The sequence below is a fragment of the Nomascus leucogenys genome, chromosome 19 (assembly GCF_006542625.1).
Source record: "Nomascus leucogenys isolate Asia chromosome 19, Asia_NLE_v1, whole genome shotgun sequence".
In the NCBI taxonomy this organism is placed as follows: domain Eukaryota; kingdom Metazoa; phylum Chordata; class Mammalia; order Primates; family Hylobatidae; genus Nomascus; species Nomascus leucogenys.
Window position 1 is genome coordinate 43,211,716 of NC_044399.1, and position 23,351 is coordinate 43,235,066.

General features: G+C 37.4%; 1 protein-coding gene across 2 annotated transcripts in view; it reads left to right on the forward strand.

Moving 5' to 3' along the window:
- Positions 1-23,351, forward strand: part of THADA (THADA armadillo repeat containing) — a 358,452-nt gene that overhangs the window by 79,024 nt on the left and 256,077 nt on the right. For both annotated transcript variants that reach the window (XM_030800262.1, XM_030800261.1), the window contains 3 exons: positions 4,840-4,972; positions 7,877-7,990; positions 14,839-14,961. In XM_030800262.1, the coding sequence (XP_030656122.1) occupies positions 4,840-4,972; positions 7,877-7,990; positions 14,839-14,961 (370 nt within the window). The remainder of the gene's footprint in view (positions 1-4,839; positions 4,973-7,876; positions 7,991-14,838; positions 14,962-23,351) is intronic.

The window sequence follows — 23,351 nt, forward strand, 5'->3', positions numbered from 1 at the left end:
ATCTAGTCACTGAGTTAGTAGTCAGCCTGATTCAGAGGCTCCCTGTGCCCTTGGCTTTTCCTACTGCTACAGCCTCAGGCAGCTCTGGCAGTAGCCCTTTTTCAGATTCTTTTCAAAAGAAATGAGGCTGTTGAAATTCTTTGTCTGCCACTACTGCTTCTAAATCTGTAACTCTGTGGGTCTCTGGTATGAGTACACTCACTGCTTTGCATTTCTCTTCATTTTTGCCCAGATGATTATCTTGTTTTTGGACTCAGCTGGTTTTGGGGTTTCTATTTGTATATTTTGCATATTGTTAATATTAACTTGCATTGTAGGGGGATGTCCTGTCAAAATGGAAACTCAGCTGTTTCATCTCTATCATTTCAATTGAAACTCTTTTAATACTTGCTTTTCTCATAATAACAGATGATTTTAGAAAATGCCCATTAAGAACTTATTAGACATAAGAACAAACTCAATCCTCCCAAAAACCGTCATTTTATAGAAGAGCAAAGTGAGAAAATGGAGAAATTTAGTAAATTGCCTTGGATCGTACAGCTACTAGGTAGCAGAGAAAGGATTCTAAACCATATAACACGGGTCCATGATCTGTGTTCCTAACCACTGTGATATATTCCCTCTCATCTATTAGTTGGGAAAAATAACTTCCTCATAGTTTGTTCTAAGAATGAAGTAAGAGCAGATGTGAAAAGCCTGATGTTGTACCAGACGTGTAATAGACATTCAACGAATATTTGTTTTTCTTTCCTTTGTGGCAGGCAAATATATTTTCAGTATGATAGTTTAAATAAAACTTGTGGCCGAGTGTGGTGGCTCACGCCTGTAATCCCAGCACTTTGGGAGGCCGAGGTGGGTGGATCACCTGAGGTCAGGTGTTTGAGATCAGCCCGACCAACATGGAGAAACCCCATCTCTACTAAAAATACAAAATTAGCCGGGTGTGGTGGCACATGCCTGTAACCCCAGCTACTCGGGAGGCTGAGGAAGGAGAATCACTTGAACCCAGGAGGCGGAGGTTGCAATGAGGCAGGATCGCACCATTGCACTCCAACCTGGGCAAGAAGAGTGAAACTTCGTCTCAAAAACAAAACAAAACAAAAACAAACAAACAAAAAATTTGTAAGTAGATTTTGTTTAAAATGTAGTATGTTTAATTTTAATAAAAAGGGAGGGTGGGAGTTCATTATTGGACCAAATTCCCTTGAATGGCTTTGAGGGCAGGACTTGCCTGGGAGAGGTGCAGAGCTGAGAAGCAAGGGAATCAGAGGAATAGGAACCGGTGGCAAAGTTCACATTGGAAACCAGACAAGTAAAGAATTCTGCAGAAAAGCTGGTTTGATGCTGGGGAATTCCAGAGCAGAATAAGAAGGTTTGGACCAGATGGTAGGAGCTGGTGCCTTGAGCATTTCCCAGAGCTCATGAGGTTCCTGGGTCCATGGTGCAGTGGGCAGAGAGGGCTCTATCGATGGCAGTTTGCCAGCCTTGACCTTGTAGAGCATTCTTCTGGCCTCTGTTTTCAAATTCTGCAAATTAACAAGGAGCATTTGGTTCTTAGTATGCAATACTCAAGGGAATAAATAGGCCCAGTTAACTGTTTACAGTTATACCAGCCAAATATCTAAATTAGGGAATTGCCTCTGGGGCCTTGACCTAGCTCTTTCCCCAGTCATCTCATCTTTTACTTCCTCAGATCTCATATGTGGGCCTTCCACCATTCGAACTACACATCCTTCGAAGTCTAGTTCAGATTCCAGCCCTTCCATGACACTGTACTGATCCCATGTACGCCTAATACCTAGTAGTTGCTTCAAGTTAATTAGAAGTTTAGAGAAAGGAAAGGTCCTTGTGAGATGCAGTATTTGGAGGAAGTTTCATCAGTTTGGATGAATTAGGGGTATGTGTGGAGACCATAAACAAATGCTTAGTTGGGAATATGAGGTGTGTGTGTTTGTGATGTGTGTATGTTGTATGTTATTATGAGAACTGGGAAAAAACAATCTTACTAGACCAGAGGAGTTTTTGTAGGAACTTGGAAAAGTTAAGGTTAGATTTAAGTAGGAGGGTTGGGTCCAGGTCATAGGCAACCTTTCAAGCTAGGAGAGTTTGATCAAGTTAGAAGAGGAGTTAGATCATTTGGTTAATAGTCAAGAGCCACTGAAAGTTCATGCAAGGAAGGGTGATGCATAGTGAGATGTTCTACTCCCATTCCAGACCTGCCTTCTTGGAGTGGTTGGTTTTGCCAGAGCCTCTGTGGGCTCACTCAGGGAGGCCCGGGGGAGGCCAACTGACAGTTGAGGAGCATTATTGAATTAGTATTTAGTGTATTTGTAATTCAACACACTTAGGAAATTAAGGAAATAGGAAAGTACCTCTCATGTCCTGCAGTTCCTTCTTCCCCTTAGTTTTTCCTACGTAGCGAATCCTCTGCAGGAGACTTAACCTTAGACCGTAGCATTATCTATAAGCTGGTTTTAACTTTCCCATGGTTCTAGGAAGAAAATACAAGTATAAATTAAGCCCACAGGTATTAGATCAAGTACTCTTTACCTTATTCACCTCTATAATTCCAGCTTCTTTTCTTCTTGGGTAGCTAAATCACCAAAAAAAAATTTTGCTTTTATTTTTATTTTTATTTTTTTTTTTGAGATGGAGTCTTCTCTGTCACCCAGGCTAGTGTGCAGTGGCGCCATCTTGGCTCACTGCAGTCTCTGTCTCCCGAGTTCAAGTGATTCTTCTGCGTCAGCCTCCCGAGTAGCTGGGATTACAGGCGCCCGCCACCACACCCGGCTAATTTTTGTATTTTTAGTAGAGATAGGGTTTCATCATGTTGGCCAAGGTGGTCTTGAACTCCCAACCTCAGGTGATCCTCCCGCCTCGGCCTCCCAAAATGCTGGGGTTACAGGTGTGAGCCACCGTGCTCACCTGGCCCAATTTTTTTTGTTTTGTTTTGTTTTGTTTTACAGTGAAGAAGGAACAAAAGAAGGCAGTAATCTATATCATTAGCACTTCAGTAATTACTCTTAGGAATTTGGATTTCAGTTTTTGATTGGGCGACTGTGTGAGGATTATATCAAGCCGGCAATATTACTAGTAGAGAAATTATTTCACAAGACACAAGACATTTATCTTAATTTAAAAAGATATAAAATCCAGTGATTGGGAAGTAACCTCAATCCTTAAAAATACAAAAGTGTGGGGCAATTATTTTTATTATGAAGAATTCCAAACACATAAACGTGTGTATTTGTGTATATCACATATATTTTAAAGTAGAGAGAATAATAAGCCACCTTTACCCATCATCCAAATTCAATAGTGATCAAAGTTGAGTCACAACTGCTCCATCTATCCCTTTTTATTGTTGTTTGCTGAAGTATTCTAAAACACATCCCCAATTTGTGATTTTTATTCCTATGTACTCAGTATGCATCTCTAAAAATATGGATACTTTGTTCCATGTTCACAGTGCAATGGCACATTTTATAAAGAATTTCTTGGTGTTATCTAATATCTAGTACATATATAAATTTCCTCTGTTACTTGACAGTGTCTGTTTTACATTTCATTTGTTCAAATCAGGATCTAAGCAAGGTTCACACACTGCGTTTGGTTGTTATGTCTCTGAATCTCTTTTAATCTAGTGGTTGGGAGTTTTGATAGCTGGTTTTGGTGGCTGAGGGCAGGAGTGTCGAAGAAGCAAGGGTGAGGTGATGGATTTTAAGATATGCTAAAAGGAAATCTTTAGAATCACAGAGCCTGCTAGGAGTAGGGAGATGTAACGTTTATGGCTGAAATAATATTTTTTAGGTCCATGTCAAACTTTAAAAAATGCCTCCTTTAAAGTAGTGTTATTTATATATTTTGTTCTATGTAAAACATATAGCTGAATCTGAGTTGCTATTTAGAATGTTTAGTAAGTAACTGAAGTTATCTATTTTATACCAAACTAGAATAAAGAAAAAAAAAATCCCAAATGTGTTCTAAGAGATCTAATTCTCACTGTAAATTGGAAATCAGTTATCTTTCTGCAACTTTTCTTCCTCAACTTAAAAAAGAGTGTTTTTCCTTTGGACTTTTTCTGCAAATTTTCATATATTAATTTCAGTTAAAACCAGGTACTGTCTTGCTAAGATAATTGTGTCTACCTACCACTGAATTTGGTATTCCTTGGGCAATGTTGTACAGTCTAGTAGGGCATACGTTTAAAAATTTTATAAAAATTAAATGTTCTTGAGCACTCTAAGATAATGCTTAATGTAATAACGCAGAAGCTCACTGATGTAATGTTCAAATCGCCTCAAAACGTTTATGCCTCCTCCCAGATAAATTGCTTTAATTCTCCAGAGGATCTGGTTGAAAATTTTATTTGTAGTAGGCCTCATTTTGAGAGAGATGAAAATGATTACTAAAATACAGTTTAAAATGTGTTTTCTTTGAATATGTGTAATCCCTATAAACATGGAACATAAATTATAGTAAACTATAAACTTATATGCTCTTTGTTGGAAATCTCGAGTTGTATAGTATGAAATATCTTGGAGACCATGATCAACCTTTTCCTTAATATTTTGAGTGTGGGTGCAAGCCCATGTATTAAAATTTATTTTGCACACAAGACACATGTTTTAAACACTGCAGTTGTTAGAAATGAAATCTTTAGATCTTAAGACCCACAATAAAGAGGAAAGTAGGTGAAAAGTATGAGACATTTTTTAGTTTCACTCCCACTCAATATAAGGATATTTATTATTTTCTAACAGTGTAAATGTACATCAGTAGTTTGTACTTTTAACTTGGATATCTAATTCCGAATATTTGATTATATATGCCTTTTAGGTGCCCAAATGTGAGTCTGCAAAAGCTGCCAGAACAGTGGCTATGGAGTGTTTTAGAGGAAATTAAATGCAGTGATCCTTCATCTAAACTCTGTGCTACAAGGCGCAGTGCTGGAATTCCTTTCTACATACAGGTACTTATCTGTAGGACCCTAGCCGTTTGTTTATATTTGTCTTTTGATGATAGTGTATTCTAACCTGTTTGACATGTGAGTGAGCATATTACATAAAGGACATTTCTGTCTTTTCAGCACCATAGCATTTGTGGCTTTGTTTTAATGTGGGGACAGTGTGTTCCTGTGACAAGATCTGTTCTTGGAACAAACCCTCTAAAAGGTCAATCTTGTAATATAAACAGAGGGTGGTATAAATTTCTGTCTTTGTATTAAGTAGGCAGACATCACTGTGGCACAGTCATTGCTCACTTTCAGAAAGTGCACATGTTGCCCCACCACCCCACTTTATTTTTTTAAAAAAATAGTCTTCCTTTCATCTCAAGACCTTCAATACTCTCTGTAGGCAACCCGTGTTAACATTTTCTTTTCAATTCTCCTATAAAACGTCCATCCATAAAATAATCATAATAGTAGTTGACATTTACTAGTGGTTATTTCACATACATTACCTCATTAACTCCTTCCCTGTACCCTATTATCATCCATATATTCTAGATGAAGAGACTGGGGTTTAGGTATGTTAAGTGACTTGCCAAAGGCCACAGAGACAGTAAGAACTGAGTTAAGACTTGAGCCCAGGCGGCCTGACTCCTGAACCTCTCTGCATATGAGAATTTGTGTGTGCGAGTCCGTTTTCCTTTTGGAACACATATGAAAACACATACACTGCTTGCTCTTTGTTTTCACTTAGTATTGTACCTTAAAGATTGCTTCATATCAACACATTTAGATACGGCTATTGATGGGAAAATATTTTATTTAGAAATTAAGACTGTTACCTTCATGAACCCAAAGAATAAAAACCAGTGTCTTCACAATACTAAATCAGACCCTATCCTGAAAGACCTTTGTTTAATACATAGTAAGATTAAATCCAGGAATGCAGTGGTATAATAAAAGCACTGAAAAGAAATAGAATGAAGTCTCTGGTTTTTTTTGTGCCCCTACATTTTTTCCTTCTCTTTCTTACTCCTCCCTCAAATTCCTGAAACCCCTTTATGATTTTTTGGTGACAGTGATCATCAGTTGCAGAGGTTGTTGACAGATAATTGAAGCAGTTCTGCTGTACGGATTTTGGTGACCTTCAGAAATCAACTTTTATTTCATCTGACCCATTCTGGATCAGTGTGTTTCATTCTCTTGCCTCCAATTCACTCTGACCTTGTGTTTTTACGTGTCATTTGTCTGTCTGAGATCAAATGTTAAGACAGGATCAAGGTCTCACTGCATATTTGTGCAGTGTGCTTCTTTCAGCTCTGGTGCCCAACTTGCACTAAGTATTGGTCATAATGGGTAGTCAGAAGGTGCACTTTCTTACCCTAGCCTCGGCAAGAATGCCATAACTTTACCTAGCTCTTTGGGAGAAAAAGCCATGGTTCCCTGAAGACATTTTAGTAATTGAATGTAGCTTTTTTTTAGTTGAATAAAGTCTAAATTTTTTTTAAAAATCTGCTTACAGAGAGTCTTCATTTCTCTTAGCGTGACTTACTAATAAAGTTATACTCCTGTTTTGGTGGAAATCTGCATAGTGTTAGCTATGGAAAAGAACTGTCTACTTAGTTTGTGAGTTTACCTTTTGTGTAGACAGATTAAAAATTATTTTCAATATAGACAAAGTTTTTTTGAATAGTCATTTAAAAAATATGTTATCTGAGCCTAAATAAACTATGATAAATTTCTTCTAAATCAAACTATTTTTTGTATGTCTTTATTTTCCTCTTCTGTAGGTTTCAAATGCTTCAGAAGAAGCTAGCTAACTTGAAACTTTCACTCTTGAGAGCTAGTAGCTACAAATGTGAAAAGTAGACATGGAGGAAGGGAGTCTGGGAATGTGACTAAAGTGACTTTTTTTTAACAGCTTTATTGAGATGTAATTCACATACTATATAGTCACCCTTTTAAAGTGTACAATTCAGTGGTTTTCAGTATATTCACAGAGCTGTACAACCATTATTTAGTTTTAGAACATCAACCCATGAAACCTCCCATACTCATTAGCAGTCACTTCCCATTTCTCTCTACCCCTGCCACTCAGCCCTAGGCAATAACTAATCTACCTTCCAGCTCTATACATTTGTCCTTTCTGGACATTTCATATATATGGAATCATACAGTATACGATCTTTTGTGTGTGGCTTCTTTCACTTAGCGTAATGTTTTCAGAGTTCATTCATGTTGTAATATATATTAGTACCTCATTCTTTTTTATTGCCTCAAGTGGCTTAATACCCTCTTTTTATGTTTATTGGACGTCGGCAAAGTGTTAGATGCAAAGTAAGTAAGAAGCTACTGAAAATTTCAAATATAGGACCTCTTTGGTGTTTGCAGTATTTCTTTTTGTTCCATGGAGTTTCAAATGCTTTGATTTGATTAGTCCTCCAAGTAATGATTCTTTTGTGAAGAATTAACTAACTGCTTCATCTCCAGGGAGCCTTAACATTCTTGCAAGAAATTTAATCCAGAGATTTTTTGGGTTTTAAGTAAAGAGAATTTTCTCGTTAGATAAATTTGTTACTGAAACTGATTTGTTTATTGTATCAGAACTGCCACCTACTTAGGGTTCTTAAGGAGTTGTCAATAAGAGCCATTTTTTGGCCTTTTAGAATTAAATTTAATGAGCAAACTGGAAGTGACCTTAGAGATGACATGATTTCACCTTCACCTACATTTAGAGATGAAGACTCTGTAGGTTCTACTGTGAGGTTAAACCACTTCCCCAGGGCCACATGGCTTAATTAACTTTCTTTGATAACCACATGTTTTTATTAAGGGGATTTTGCATTTTGGGATTGATCCAGGGAAGCAGCAAAAAAGTGTATGTCAACTAAGAACCCCGTTAATTTTTGCATTCTTTTTCCATAGGCACTGTTGGCATCTGAACCAAAGAAAGGCAAAATGGATTTGTTGAAAATAACAATGAAAGAGTTAATCTCTTTGGCTGGGCCTACAGATGACTTACAGAGTACAGTCCCCCAGGTAATCATGGAAATACACAAACCCTCCAGTGTTGTTTTTTGTTTTGTTTTGTTTTTCGCTTTTTTCGAGACAGTTGTTACTGTCTTGTTACCCAGGCTGGAGTACCATGGCGCGATCTCAGCTCACTGCAACCTTCGCCTCCCAGGTTCAAGCAATTCTCCTTCCTTAGCCTCCTGCAGTTGTTTTAAATCTTTGCTTTATTTTTTAACAAAAAGTATCTGCTGGAGATAAAGAACTCTTGAACATTGGACAGACATTTGAAGCTTGTTTGAATAGCTTTTCTTTCTTTTTTTTTTGTCTTTACCATCCACAAAATAAACCATTGCTTTAGTTGAATATATTAATCAAAACAAACAATTTTTAAACTCTGGTGAAAACATCCAGCTTATATAAGATATTTTATAATACTATTGCATCTATGAATTTGAAAGTGCATATGCTAGCACTTCAGAATTTCATGTGTGCTTCTTTGCATTGATGTACATTTTGTAATTCAGCAGTTGAAAATTTCCTTTAAATATATCTACCTTTTGGGGTGTTAATATTTTACTAACATTTAGTTCCTTTTAGTCACTACCTATATATATGAAGTTAAAGCACTCCTTATAGCTCCACTTCACCACTAGGGAGTAAATATTAATACCTATCAAGTACTGCTTGTACGTTATAGTCTGGATTTCCTCAGTTAATGCTTCATAGTAGGACACTCCTTTTTTTTGGTTTGTTTTTTGAGACAGAGGCTCACTCTGTTGCTCATGCTGGAGTGCAGTGGTGCGATCGTGGCTCACTGCAACCTCTGCCTCCTGGGTTCAAGCGATTCCCATGCCTCAGCCTCCCCAGTAGCTGGAATTACAGGCATGGGCCACCATACCTGGCAAATCACCTGAGGTCGGGAGTTCGAGACCAGGCCCAATCACCTGTTGGCCAGGTTGGTCTCAAACTCCTGACCTCAGGGATCTGCCTGCCTTGGCCTTCCAAAGTGCTAGGATTACAGGTGTGAGCCACCATGCCCAGCCTATAGTAGAACACTCCTACCCAACTGTAAAGGGCCATGCTAGGTCAGGGAACAGATTGAGAGCTGAAGTTTACAATCAAGTACGATAAGTACATATGATTTTATTTCAGAACCTGTGGGAGGTGTTAAAGGGAGCCCATGGGCCAGAATGAGGACTGTGGAAAAGAAGGGATTTTATGTTTATTGGATATTGGCAAAGTGTTAGATAAAGGGAGACCATGAGCCAGAATGTGGACTGTGGAAAAGAATGGGGATTCCCATTCATATCTAAGTGCCTATAGATATGAAATGTCTTTATTTCTTTAAAAAATTGACTGAAATGTTGTTAATCACCATTCAGAAATGATCATTTCAAGACATTTTTCAGTGAAATGTGAAAAAAATGTAATTGGTTCTGTTTTCCTAGACTATCACTTAAAAAAAGTACATGTTGAGTATCTTTTATCTGAAATGCTGGGGACCAGAAGTGTCTCAGAGTTCAGATTTTTTTTTAGTTATTTTGACATATTTGCATTATACTGAACGGGTCAGCATCTCTAATCTGAAAATCTAAAATGTTCCAATGAGCATTTCCTTAGAATGTCATGTCCATGCTCAAAAAATTTTCGGATTTTGGAGCTTTTTTGATGTCGGATTTTTGGATTTGGGATGCTTTACTTGTGCTATTTTTATAAGAACATCTAAAAATAATGGGGCTTGGTTTTAACGAGTGCTGGATAATTATTGCCCTACTCTACTTCAAGGTGATTAATGGCATTTTAGTGATCATTTTTATGAAATTGGTGAGATTTAAAAATTTTGTCTGTGACCAGTCTTCTGAGCTTTTTTAGTTGATAATTTGCTTTCCTTCTCCCCTCCCACGGTTCATTTCTTTATTATTTTTATTATGTATCTTTGAAATATTTCAGTATACAGAAATGTATAGTGAATAATGAACATATTTGAAACCAGTTCCAGTTTAAAAAATTAAACATTACAGAGACCGTTAGTTATGCTGTGGATTCTTCCAGATCTCATTCCCGTTTATTCCTCCTCAATTATAATCACTAGCCCAAATTAGTGACTATCATTCCCAAGCATTTTCATCATACTTTTATTTCCTTTTACATGAATGTTGTTATCCACACTTTTTATACTTTGCTTTTGTCAATCAACATTATATTTTAAGATTAGTGAGCTCCTGTTCAGCCCCTGTTCACTTTCATTTCTGAACAGTATTTTATTCTATTTCATTTCTTCCCTTCTTCTGTGAATGGACATTTGGGTTGTTTCCAGTTTTCTTCTGTTACAAACAATGCTGAAACAAACATTCTTGTGTGTCTCCTTACACACGTGAGTGTTTCTCCAGGTTATATACCTAGAAGTAGAATTGCAGGGTTGTAGGGTACACACATACTCAATTCGATGCTGTTGTGTTGTCTCCAAAGTGGTTGAACTAATTTATATTCCTGCCAGCAGAGTGTAAGAGTTTCCATTGCTTATCAACACCTTTGTATTATCAGACTTTTACAGTTTTTGACTTTCTGCTTAGTGTGAAATGGTGTTTTCTAGTTTTATTTTGCATCTCTCTTATTACCAGTTAGCTTTAATGTATGTTTATTAGCCATTTGGTTTACTTCTGACAGTTGTCTGTTGAAAGACTTTGCTTACTTTAATATTGGTTATTTGTCCCTTCATTTTTGTTTTGTAGGAGTTGGATTTTTATTGTTGTTTCAAAAATATTTTCTTGATACTGATTTCTTTTTGATTATTTGAATTACATATATATTCTCCCAAACTGTGGTTTCTCTTTTTACTTAGTGGTCTCTATTATTATATAGATATTTTTAATTTTAATAAAATAGGCCAGCTTTCTCCTTTATGGGTTGTACGTTTGGATCTTATTTCAGAAATTATACCCCAAGATCAGGAAGATATTTTATATTTTCTTTCTTTTTTCTTTTTCTTTTTTTTTTTTTTTTTTTTTTTGAGATGAGGTCTCACTCTGTGGCCTAGGCTGGAGGGCAGTGGCACAATCTCGGCTCACTGCAACCTCTGCCTCAGCCTCCTGAGTAACTGGGATTATATAGACTTCCGCCACCATGCCCTGCTAATTTTTATATTTTTAGTAGAGACGAGGTTTTGCCATATTGGCCAGGCTAGTCTCGAACTCCTGACCTCAGGTGATTCTCCCGCCTCGGCCTCCCAAAGTGCTGGGATTACAGGCGTGAGCCACTGCACCCGACTGAGAAAGATATTTTATATTTTCTTTTAAAAGTTTTGAAGTTTTACTTGTCATAATTTTATGTAAATGAAACCATATTATTATTTTTTACTGATAGGATCTTGCTCTGTCACCCAGGCTGGAGTGTGTACAAGTCTTTATATTACCTGTAATTTGTCTTTGTTTAGTGTAAAGTAAAATAATTTAATGTTTGCCATTTGGATAACTAATACAGAGACATTTCTGATATAATACATCCTTTTCTTCTTGATTTATACTGCCTCTATTATGTGTTTTCATAGATAGGTGGTTCTGTTTCTGTGCTGTCTATTAATCTATCTTTGGAGCAAAACCACTATTTTATTTTTGGTTTTATTTATTTATTTATTTTTTTTTTTTTTGAGATGGAGTCTGGCTCTGTTGCCCAGGCTGGAGTGCAGTGGCGCGATCTCGGCTCACTGCAAGCTCCGCCTCCCGGGTTCACGCCATTCTCCTGCCTCAGCCTCTCCGAGTAGCTGGGACTACAGGCGCCCGCCACCACGCCCGGCTAATTTTTTTGTATTTTTAGTAGAGACGGGGTTTCACCGTGGTCTCGATCTCCTGACCTCGTGATCCGCCCGCCTCGGCCTCCCAAAGTGCTGGGATTACAAGCGTGAGCCACCGCGCCCGGCCCTGTTTTTATTTTTTTGAGATGGAGTCTCACCCTGTCACCCAGGCTGGAGTACAGTGGTGTGATCTCAGCTCACTACAACCTTCACTTTCTGGGTTCAAGCTATTCTCCCACCTCAGCCTCCTGAGTAGCTGGGATTACAGCTACTCAGGTGTGCCACCACACCCAGCTAATTTTTGTGTTTTTAGTAGAGATGGGGTTTCACCACGTTGGCCAGGCTGGTCTTGAACTCCTGACCTCAAGTGATCTGCCCGCTCAGGCCTCCCAAAGTGCTGGGATTACAGACGTGAGCCACCACACCTAGCCTAAAACCACTATTTTAATTATTGTGTCTTTATAAAAAGTTATAATATCTGGCAAGGTGAATCTCTCTTTTTTTGTTTTCCCTTCAGAATGACCTTGGCTATGTTTGTCCTATTGCTATTTGATAAAAATTTTAGAATTAGCTTGTTAAACTCAATAAAAAGCCCTTTTGGAATTTTGGTTCGAATTTAAATGTATTGATTTATTTGGGAAAAATTATCTTTTTAAGTATTGAATCTTCCATGAGCATGGCTTATTTCATTTATTCAGATCATTTAATGTCATTTATTATTTTTTAAACTAATTCCCATAAAAGTCTTTTTTTTTTTTGGAGATGGAGTTTTGCTTTTGTTGCCCAGGTTGGAGTGCAATGGTGCAATCTTGGCTCACTGCAACCTCCGCTTCCTGGGTTCAAGCAATCCTCCTGCCTCAGCCTCCTGAGTAGCTGGGATTACAGGCGTGCACCACCACGCCCAGCTGATTTTTTTATTTTTAGTAGAGACAGGATTTCGCCATGTTGGCCAGGCTGGTTTTAAACTCCTGACCTTAGGTGATCCACCTGCTTCAGCTTCCCAAAGTGCTGGGATCACAGGCGTGAGCCACCATGCCCGGCCCATAAAGGTCTTATAGATTATTTTTGAGATTTATTTCTATTGTCTTATTTTTTTGCAATTATGAATGGTACTTTTTAAAGATTATATTATCTGTTGCTGTTTGAGAAGAATGCAGTTGATTTTTGGGTTATAATTGTGTTTATATTCAGCAGCCTATCAGAATTGCTGTAACACAGCAAATGACTTCTCTGTAAATTCTTTTGGATTTGTTTTATGGATAATCATATCTTTGACAAATAATGCTGTTTGTTTTAACTTTCTAATTTTTAGTTTTTTAAAAACAGTTTTTATTGTACTTCGCTGCTGGAACCTGTAGTACAGTTTGGTATAGAAAGAGAGAGAGCAGGCATCCTTATGTTGTTTCTGATCAATCTGCTGCAATTTTTAATCTACCCATTATCTTATTAAGCAAATTGAATTTTATTGAATTTTTTTGCATCTTTTGAGATAAATATGTTTTCTTCTAGAATTTGCAGGTGTCATGAATTGTATTGATTTTTCAATTTAATATTATCTTTGCATTCTTGCATATCTCACTGGTTTTCTGAGTGCGACTGGCCTGTGGTTTTCCTTTTTGTGCTGTTCCTGTCCTGTTTTTTGAAATATGCATCTTTTGATGGAATTATAGTACATATACAGACAAGTGTACAATTCATATGTGTACCTCAGCAGTTTCACAAAGTGAACACATTTGTGCAGCCATCAAGAAATAGAACATTTCTAGCAACTGAAAGCCCCCTCTTGCTCTCTTCCATTCCACACCCTTCTCTCCAAGAGTAGCCACTAGCCTAACTTCCAATACTCTAGTTTTAGTTTTATCTTTTTTTTTGAGTTTTACATAAATGAGACCATACATTATTATTATTTTTTTTTATTTTAGAGGTGGGATCTTGTTCTGTCACTCAGGCTGGAGTGGAGTGGTGCAATCATAGCTCACTGTAGCTTCAAACTCTTTCATAATATTTTTTATTTGTGCCTTCTTTCTCTCCTCTCTTCTTGGTTAGTCTTGTCAGGGGTTTATTTCTGTTTCAGAGAATCAGCTTTTGGGTTTGTTAATGCTCTTAGTTGTGTGTTTGCTATTTTAAAAGTTTCTGCTCTAAATTTTTATTTTCTTTCTGTGTTTCAAGTTTATTGTTGACTTTATTGGTCACTTACCACAATCATTCTAGTCGTTTAAAAAAATAGAAGTATTTGAGATGTACAATTTTTTTGAATTTCACTTAAGCTGCATCCTACAAGTATTGATATGTAGGTAGCATCTTCAAAATATTAAAAAAAAAAATTTGACCAGTATTTAATGTGCTTGAAAATGTGCCAATTTTAAGCATTTTTTAGGCCGGGCGCAGTGGCTCACGCCTATAATGCCAGCACTTTGGGAGGCCAAGGCAGGTGGATCACCTGAGGTCAGGAGTTCAAGACCAGTCTGGCCAACATGTTGAAACCCTGTCTCTACTAATTATACAAAACTTAGCTGGGCGTGGTGGCACATACCTGTAATCCCAGCTACACGGGAGGCTGAGGCAGGAGAATCGTTTGAACCTGGGAGGTGGAGGTTGCAGTGAGCCGAGACTGCACCATTCTACTCCAGCCTGGGCGACAAGAGTGAAACTCCATCTAATAAATAAAAAATAAAGTTTTTTTTTAAGTTTCTTAATTCCATGATGATCAGAGCATAATCTATAAGTTATTCATTACTTGGTATTTGTTGAGACTTTATTTGTGGCTAGGTATGAGGGATTTTAGAAAATAAATGTTTCATGTGTGCTCGAAAAGAATGTGTTGTCTCTGTATTTTAGGTGCAGGCTTCTACGTATGTCCATTGGATCAAGCTTTTTTATAGCATTGTTTGAATCTTACTAATTTTTTGTAAAATGGTTTATCAGTTACTGGATGTGTTTTATTAAATCTGATATTTCATTTGTGGATTATCCATTTCTTGTAATTCAGTAAATTTTTTGTTTTGAGGCTGTACTATTGGATATGTGTAGATTTAGAATTGCCACAGTTTTCAACCCACAGCTGATTTTGAACTTGTTGTTTTAGGTTCATGCTTTAAATATCCTTAGAGCATTATTCAGAGATACACGCCTGGGAGAAAATATTATTCCTTATGTTGCTGATGGAGCTAAGGCTGCAATTCTGGGTTTTACATCACCGGTCTGGGCAGTAAGTGCTGTCACTATTTATTTTCATTGATTTAATTTATGCTTCTGAGTAGGTTTTAATAAACTAATCTTTCACTGGATGATAAAAAATATTTCCTGCCCTTTACCATGAAGTTTCTTAGAAATCTTTGGATCAAGCTACATTTTTGATTCTTGATATTTCATGGTTCCATTTTCACTCATTTGTTGGCTTATTAGCCGTCTTTCTTTGTTTTTTTTTTTTAATCATAGTGATTACTTTAGGGTTTACAGTATGTATGTTTAACTTACCACAGACTACCCTCAAGTGATATTACACCATGTCACTTAAAGTATAAGAACTTAATAATGGTGCACTTCTGTTTCTCTCCTCCCAATCTATGTGCTGTTATTGTTACACATTTTACTTTTATGTGTTTTGTAAACTCAGACTACATTGTTGCTATTTTTCTTTGAACAGCCAGTTATATTTCTTTTTAATTTACCACTTTAGCCGTTTTTTTAAGTATATACAATGCAGTGGCATTATGTGCATTCACAACAACATTTATCAGCACTGTGCATTTCTGGAACATTTTCATCATCCCGAGCAGAAGCTCTGTACTCATTAAACACTAACTCCCATCTCTCATCTCCCTCACCCCTAGTTACCTCTGTTCTCCTTTCTGTCTCTGTGGATTTGCCTGGCCTAATACCTCATGTAAATGGAATCGTACAATATTTGTCTTTATGTTATTGGCTTCTTTCATGTAGTATATGAAAGGTTGATCCATACTGTGCGGGGTGGGGGCGTGTGTGTGTATATCGGTTTATCAGTATACACACATCCCTCATTTTTCTTTTTTTAATTTTTATTTTACTTTAAGTTCCAGGATACATGTGTGGAACGTGCAGGTTTGTAACATAGATATAAGCTTGCCATGGTGGTTTGCTGCACCTACCAACCTGTCATCTAGTTTTTTTGTTTGTTTGTTTATTTTTAATTGAGATGGAGTCTCGCTGTGTCACCCAGGCTGGAGTGCAGTGGTGTGATCTCAACTCACTGCAACCTCTGCTTCCCGGGTTCAAGTGGTTCTCCTGCCTCAGCCCCCCGAGTAGCTGGGACTACAAGTGGATGCCACCATGCCCAGCTAATTTTTGTATTTTTGGTAGAGAGAGGGTTTCACTACGTTAGCCAGGCTGGTCTCGAACTCCTGACCTCGTGATCCGCCCACCTTGGCTTCCCAAAGTGTTGGGATTACAGGCATGAGCCATCATGCTCAGACTGTCATCTAGTTTTTAAGCCCAGCATGCATTAGCTATTTGTCCTGATGTTCTCCCTCCCTTCCTAACTCCAACAGGCCCTGGTGTGTGTTGTTCTCCTTCCTGTGTCTATGTGTTCTCACTGTTCAACTCCCAATTATGAGTGAGAACATGCAGTGTTTGGTTTTCTGTTCCTGTGTTAGTTTGCTGAGGGTGATGGCTTCCACCCTCATCCATGTCTCTGCAAAGGACGTGATCTTATTCCTTTATATGGCTGAATAGTATTCCATGGTGTATATGTACTACATTTTCTTTATCCAGTCTATCATTGATGGTCATTTGGTTTGGGTCCATGTCTTTGCTATTGTAAATAGTGCTGCAATAAACATACGTTGCATGTATCTTTATAGTCGAATGATTTATATTCCTTTGGGTCTATATCCAGTAATGGCATTGTTGGGTCAAATGGTATTTCTGGTTCTAGATCCTTGAGGAATCACCACACTGTCTTCCACAATGGTTGAACTAATTTACATTTCCACCAACAGTGTAAAAGTTTTCCTATTTCTCCACAGCTTTACCAACATCTGTTGTTTCTTGACTTTTTAGTAATCACCATTCTGACTGGCGTGAGATGGTATCTCATTGTGGTTTTGATTTGCATTTCTCCAATCATCAGTGATGCTGAACTACCACATTTTCTTTATCCAAATTCATCTGTTGATGGACATTTAGGTTGTTTCCACTTTTTGGCTATTATGAATAATGCTGCAGTGAATTATAATGTATAAATTATCTGAGTCATTTTAGTTATTTTGGGTATATCATATGGTAATTCCATGTTTAACTTTTTGAGGAATGAACAAACTTCTTCCCCAGCAGCAGCACCATTTTATACTCCCATCAGCCATGCACAAGTTCCAGTTTCTTTACATCTTTACCAATACTTATCTTTTTTTTTTTTTGATAGTAGCCATCCTAATGGGTGTGAAGTGGCATCTCATTCTGATTTTGATTTGCATTTCCCTAATGATTAATTATGTTGATCTGGAAACAAAACAACTCTGAGTATCTAAATGTGTCTGTATTTTGGATGCTGTGGACTCTGGTATTAGTGTGTTGAGTTAGTGCTACAAATAAACGCTATGAAAAGTTGAAAAAACGAGATACTCGCAAAACATTGAAATGGAAGAGGTTAAATACTGAGTCACATTTTCTTTTGTAATATGGTCACTGTCCAGAAGCATTTTGATTCAAAACTTTAAAGATAGTGGGCAATACCCAGTACAATTGTTGGATTTAAGAAAGTAATTTTTCATGTGTTTTCTTAGGATTTCTGGGAGAAACATTATAGTTTATTTTCCTATATCATTGTGTCTTCTAGAGTAAGGAGAATAATTATAGATGCTTGAAATGTGGCTTAAAGTAAAAAGTCTGACAAAGGGAGAGGAGAAAAGAAGCTAGCTCTTAATACATTACCTGCAGAGTGGAGTATTTACTAGAAAATCAGGCTTTCCAGTTCGTAAGCTGCACAAACCATTTCTTACCTGTATGATAAGCCTCTAATTGAGAGTAAGTATTTTGCAGTGAAAGCCAAAGGCACAGACTCCCATTTTGAAGAGGAATCCTTTGAGGTTGCCAACTCTTGCCTAGAAAATTGTGCGTCTTCCTGTAAGAGATACACACTTCTGGAATTCTGTCTAAGAGCATTGCATAACTACTCTTGAGGACACAGAGTTTACCTTTTATACTTACAGGAAGTAGAGCAATGCCTTTATACTGTCAGTAGAGTCAGAGAGGTAGGAATGTGGCTTGACCATCAGGAATACTGGAGATCATAAAAGTGATTGTCAGAAATATCAATATTGCTTTCTTCAAGCCATTAGTTCCAGATGAACCAAGAAATATTTTCCATGAAAGGACTTTCAGAGAGTGAAGCCTGGTGATTCGTCCAACTTTTTAGTAAAATTCAAACTATCAGAAATGAGTGATTCATTTTTTTTTTAAAGACTATTTTTTGAGACACTAAACAGTAATACATGTGCACTGCAGAAATTTTGAAAGTAAAGCATAATAAGAACAGTAAAAGTCACCTGTTAAATTACCATACAGATATGAGCATTCTGATTAATTTCTTTCTCTTTTTTTATGTGTGGGCTTTACAGGTGCATAGTACATGTATGCATACATATCCACAAAAGGCTGCATAAATACATATAAGTGTTTTTATTTTCTTTCTAATTTCATAATACTAATAATTTTATTTCTTGGGATCTTCCTTTTTAACACTTTGTGAAGGAAACATTTCTGTTTAGTTTGCTTTACTAGAGGAAATAAATATCATAGCTATAATGATCAACACTGTTACTAATATTATCAATAGTTATATTTTCTTCTGTATAAAAATCTAATCTAAGATTAAATTTATAAGTCAACCTCTTTAATGGATGTGAAGAAATATTCACTTACAAAAACAATTTACAAAAGCATTCTCTGTTGAAGTGATTTTAAGTGTGATTTTTCCTTAATGCATGTGAAATATGGTTTGATTTGCAGAACTTTGATTTGTACACATCCTTTTAGGAATATAACTGTGCCTAAAGCTGGCTACATCTGTACTTTTGACTTAATTGTTTTTCCTGATAAGTTAGGGAGAACACACATGTAAAATGAACTTAATTTTAACTTGCAGTAGAGAAACATTTTTCAGAAAGCATTCATGTATATATTTAATTTGTTTTTACAGACTCCTTAGTCTTTTTCTTATTGAAACCATACAGATCTCTCAAACTTTGCTACCTAGTAAGCATTTTTAAAATACAGAGAAATGTAGTATGTAAATATTTTCGGCATTAGATGTATCTACTCACTGTATTGTAGACGTTATGTTAAGCACTAGAAATACAAGGATAGATAACACATAATCATAATAACGGCTGTCTTATTGAGTATTTCTCATGTACCTGGCATAATTTACATTGCCTTGATTATCTTAGTAGGTTCTATTATCCAGGTAGGTTCTGTTATAATCCTTATTTTACAGATGAAGGAAACAAGGCTCAGAGAGATGAAATAACTCTGCCTAAGGACGTAAAAGTATTACCTTTCCGACTCCAGAATCTGTGCTATTGTAGAGGAGAGGTTTGAGTATTTTAGGAATACAAAGAAGGTGCATTTTACCTACCTTCTAGGGTTTTGGCCCTATTTTCTTAGGAAACAGAGCTGGAAGTAAAGCCCGGATCCTAACATTTTATTGAATGGTACTAACCAAGACCAGCAGGAATGAAAGAAAAATGGAAGTGAGGCAAGGAAAGAAGAACGATATTACCAAGGGAACTTAATCTTGCAGAAAATCTGAGCTGGTTGTCTTGTACATGGTACATCTTCTAGCCAGACCAGGTGAAACTACCACCTTTTGGAACAGCCCAATATGTTTGTCTTTTACTGGTCAAAGTTCATCCTTGGGGCATTACCACCATTTGGGCAGGTGTTGGCACAACCCTTGGGCAGGTGCTAGGGAAGCCAGATCCCATGTCCAGTGATGGGGCATCTCATCTGAGTCTGAAAGTGGCTGGATGAACCAGAGCCTCCATGGATATAGTTGGGACAGACCTGAGGTTTGAAATAATGACTTCTACTGCGTTGAAAAGCCCTGCATGAAAGAAATTTATAGCAGGAAAGTCATGGGATGTGATTGATACAGGCAAAAGTGGAGACTTGATTGTAAGATAGCAAGAGGGAAGGAAGAAGACCAATCAGGAAGCTATTGTAATAGTTCTGACAAAAGATGGTGGTGGCTCAGCAAAAATGGTGAGAAGTGATAGTCTTTAACATATTATTTATATTAAAAATATTTCAGAGATTAAACCAACCAGTTTAGTTAAAAATCTAAGTTAACAGAAAGTAATCTGTGGAACCCGAGAATTTACTAGGCAGTTTTTGTTTAAAAATATCACTCATCTCTCTTTATTATGTTCAGTGACTAGGGGAGGCCTGATCTTCTTTCCCTGCATCCTCATCCTCATTGCAGGACAGGCAGTTCTCAGCTTTCCCAGTGGAGCCCCCCCAAAAACTCCACTGAGTATGCCACTCTGAGTCTTTCTAAGACCCACACTGGGTTTATTTTTATTTTTCTTTTTATTTTAGACGGAATCTCGCTCTGTCGCCAGGCTGGAGTGCAGTGGCATAATCTCATCTCACTGCAACCTCTGCCTCCTGGGTTCAAGCGATTCTCCTGCCTCAGCCTCACTAGTCGCTGGGACTACAGGCGCATGCTACCACGCCCAGCTAATTCTTGTATTTTTAGTAGAGACGGGGTTTCACCATGTCAGCTAGAATGGTCTCAATCTCTCGACCTCATGATCCACCCGCCTTGGCCTCCCAGAATGCTGGAATTACAGGTGTGAGCCACCACGCCTGTCCTATATTTTTATCTGGTGTATATTTAGCTTGCTTCCCTCAGGCTAATCTGGTTCATAGCATGCAGTGGGTTTCAAAGGAGGGTAGGAAAAAGATCCTGTCAGATCTGCCCAGTAGTGCTGCCATGCCATGGCTACTCTGTGCTTCTCTTGGCACCAGCATCTCCAGGCCCTCTGATAATTATGAGGTTGCCACAAGGGTGCCACGCTGAGAGCTGTGTACTACTGAAACCTAGCTATGCTCTATTCATTGTGCCGTGTGCCTTGGCATGGAGCTTCATTGACCTAGAGGAAGAGGGACCTTTTTTCTAATTCACTCATATGTACTATATGGGCTAGTTGAAACCCTGTCTCTTTTTTTGTCTGCTCATAGGTGAAGTGTCTTGCTACTTTGGAAGAGGGTCACCAGAAACTCTAGGACATGGCTGGCCCTCCCTTTAATCATAGGCCCAGAAATCCCAGCACAGTTTTCCTGGATTACAGATGATAGACTTGTGACCCAAAGTTTTAACTGTCTTTTCACAGTCGCATGGCTAAGAAGTGATGGAAGGTGAATTAGAACCCAAATCTCATTTAGTTTTTTCAGAAAATATTTTTTTCTGCTACCACGTACACAAGACAAAATATTAAGTGTCATATGTGGATCCCATCCTTAAGAAATTGACTGCCTATTAAGGATAAGGTGTATGGTGTGTAAATGACCATATTACATAGTGATTGCACATAGTAGGCTGTCCATTCATACTTTTCAAATATTTTTCAAGGGAGCATTTCTATTATATAAGAAAAGCTATATACATAGATAAGAAAAATATACACATATATACATGTGAACACACACACAGGCTTTGTGTAACCCAGTTTTAATTACCTAACTGTTCTGTATTTTTTTTTTTTTTTTTTTTTTTTGATACAGAGTCTCGCTCTGTTGCCCAGGCTGGAGTGCAGTGGCGCCATCTCGGCTCACTGCAACCTCCACCTCCCAGGTTCAAGTGATTCTCCCGCCTCAGCCTGCTGAATAGCTGGGATTACAGGCACCCGCCACCACGTCCAGCTAATTTTTGTATTTGTAGTAGAGGTGGGGTTTCACCATGTTGGCCAGGCTGATCTCGAACTCCTGACCTCAAGCAATCCATCTGCCTCGGCCTCCCAAAGTGCTGGGATTACAGGTGTAAGCCACTGCACCCAGCCCCTTCTGTATTTTAAACAAGTCTACATGAAAGCTTTTTCACCCAAGCAAGGAAAGAAAAAGTTATACACTGTGAATAGAAGAGAAAAATTTTGGTAACAGTTGTCAGTTTGCAGTCGAATTCCAAGTTCCTATCAACCATATATTTAGGGCTTGATGGAGAAGGAGGTCAGGAGCAGGAAGTGTTTCCCTCGTGAGAAGGTTAGATTTTAGCTGGGATTAAAGTCATGCATTACTTAATGACAGGAATTAATTCTGAGTAATCTGTTGTTTGGGGATTTCATTGTTGTGTGAACATCATATTGTATACATGCGCAAACCTAGATGTATAGCCTCCTCCACACCTAGGCTGTATGATATAGCCTGTTATTCCTAGGCTACAAACTGTACAGCATGCTATCATACTGAGTATGCTACCATGCTGAGTATGTAGGCAGTTATAACACAGTGATAATTATTTGTATATCTAAACATAGAAAAAGTACAGTAAAAATATGATATTATAATTGTATGGGACTATCATTAAATATGTGGTCCATTGTTGACTACAGCATCATTTTGTGGTTCATTACAGCTATTATCATTTCTCCATTTTTAACTTTACTACTACCTACGCTTTTCTGTCTTTACTCTCCTTTTTACTTGTTAATGGCAATAACTGCGGTTACTTTTGCACCAACCTAATATGTTTTCCATCCATCCTTCCAAAAAGGGACATGGTTTTATTGCCAATACTACTAATGTATTACTCACATTAAGATTGCTATCAATGATTCATATTAGCATTTATTGTCAGTGAATTAGGAGTCGGTAATGCAGTTTGTTAGTCATAACCTCTTTCTCAATTCTTTGTCTACTTCAGTTTCCTTCTTGTTAGCTTTGTTTATAGTGGATGGGAACAGAAAATATGGATGAAATACTAAAACATAAATACCTGAAACAGATATCCTTGAACCATTCATACTGTCACACAGAAATCTAGGGGACACTCTTCTGTCTTAAGTAGGAAGTAGGCTTTCATGCCAGTTATTTTGCTCTATATTTACAATAACTCTTTTAAATGTTCTTCTGTGTAACTTACACAGTTCTAAAACAGAGTATGTATTTTTCAACCTACAAAAATCAGTTACAGTAGTCCCCTCCTCAAATTTGAGGAGGATACATTCCAAGACCCCCAGTGGATGCCTGAAACCATGGTTAGTACTAAACCCTATAGATTATATTTTTTCCTTTACATACATACCTGTGATAAAGTTTAATTTATAAATTAGATATCATAAGAGATAACAATTATAACAATAGACCATAATAAAAGTTAAGTGAATGTGATTGCTCTCAAAATACCTTAGTGTACTATACCACAGGTAACTGAAACCAAAGAAAGCAAAACTGCCAATGAGGGAGGACCATTGTAATGTAATATACCGTGTAAATAGACTAAAGAACAAAAACCACATGATTAAGCAGATACAGAAGAGGCATTTGACAAAATCTAATGCTATTTTATGTGAAAAGAAACTAAGAATGGAAGGGAATTTCTCAACTTCAATGGAAAGGAATTTC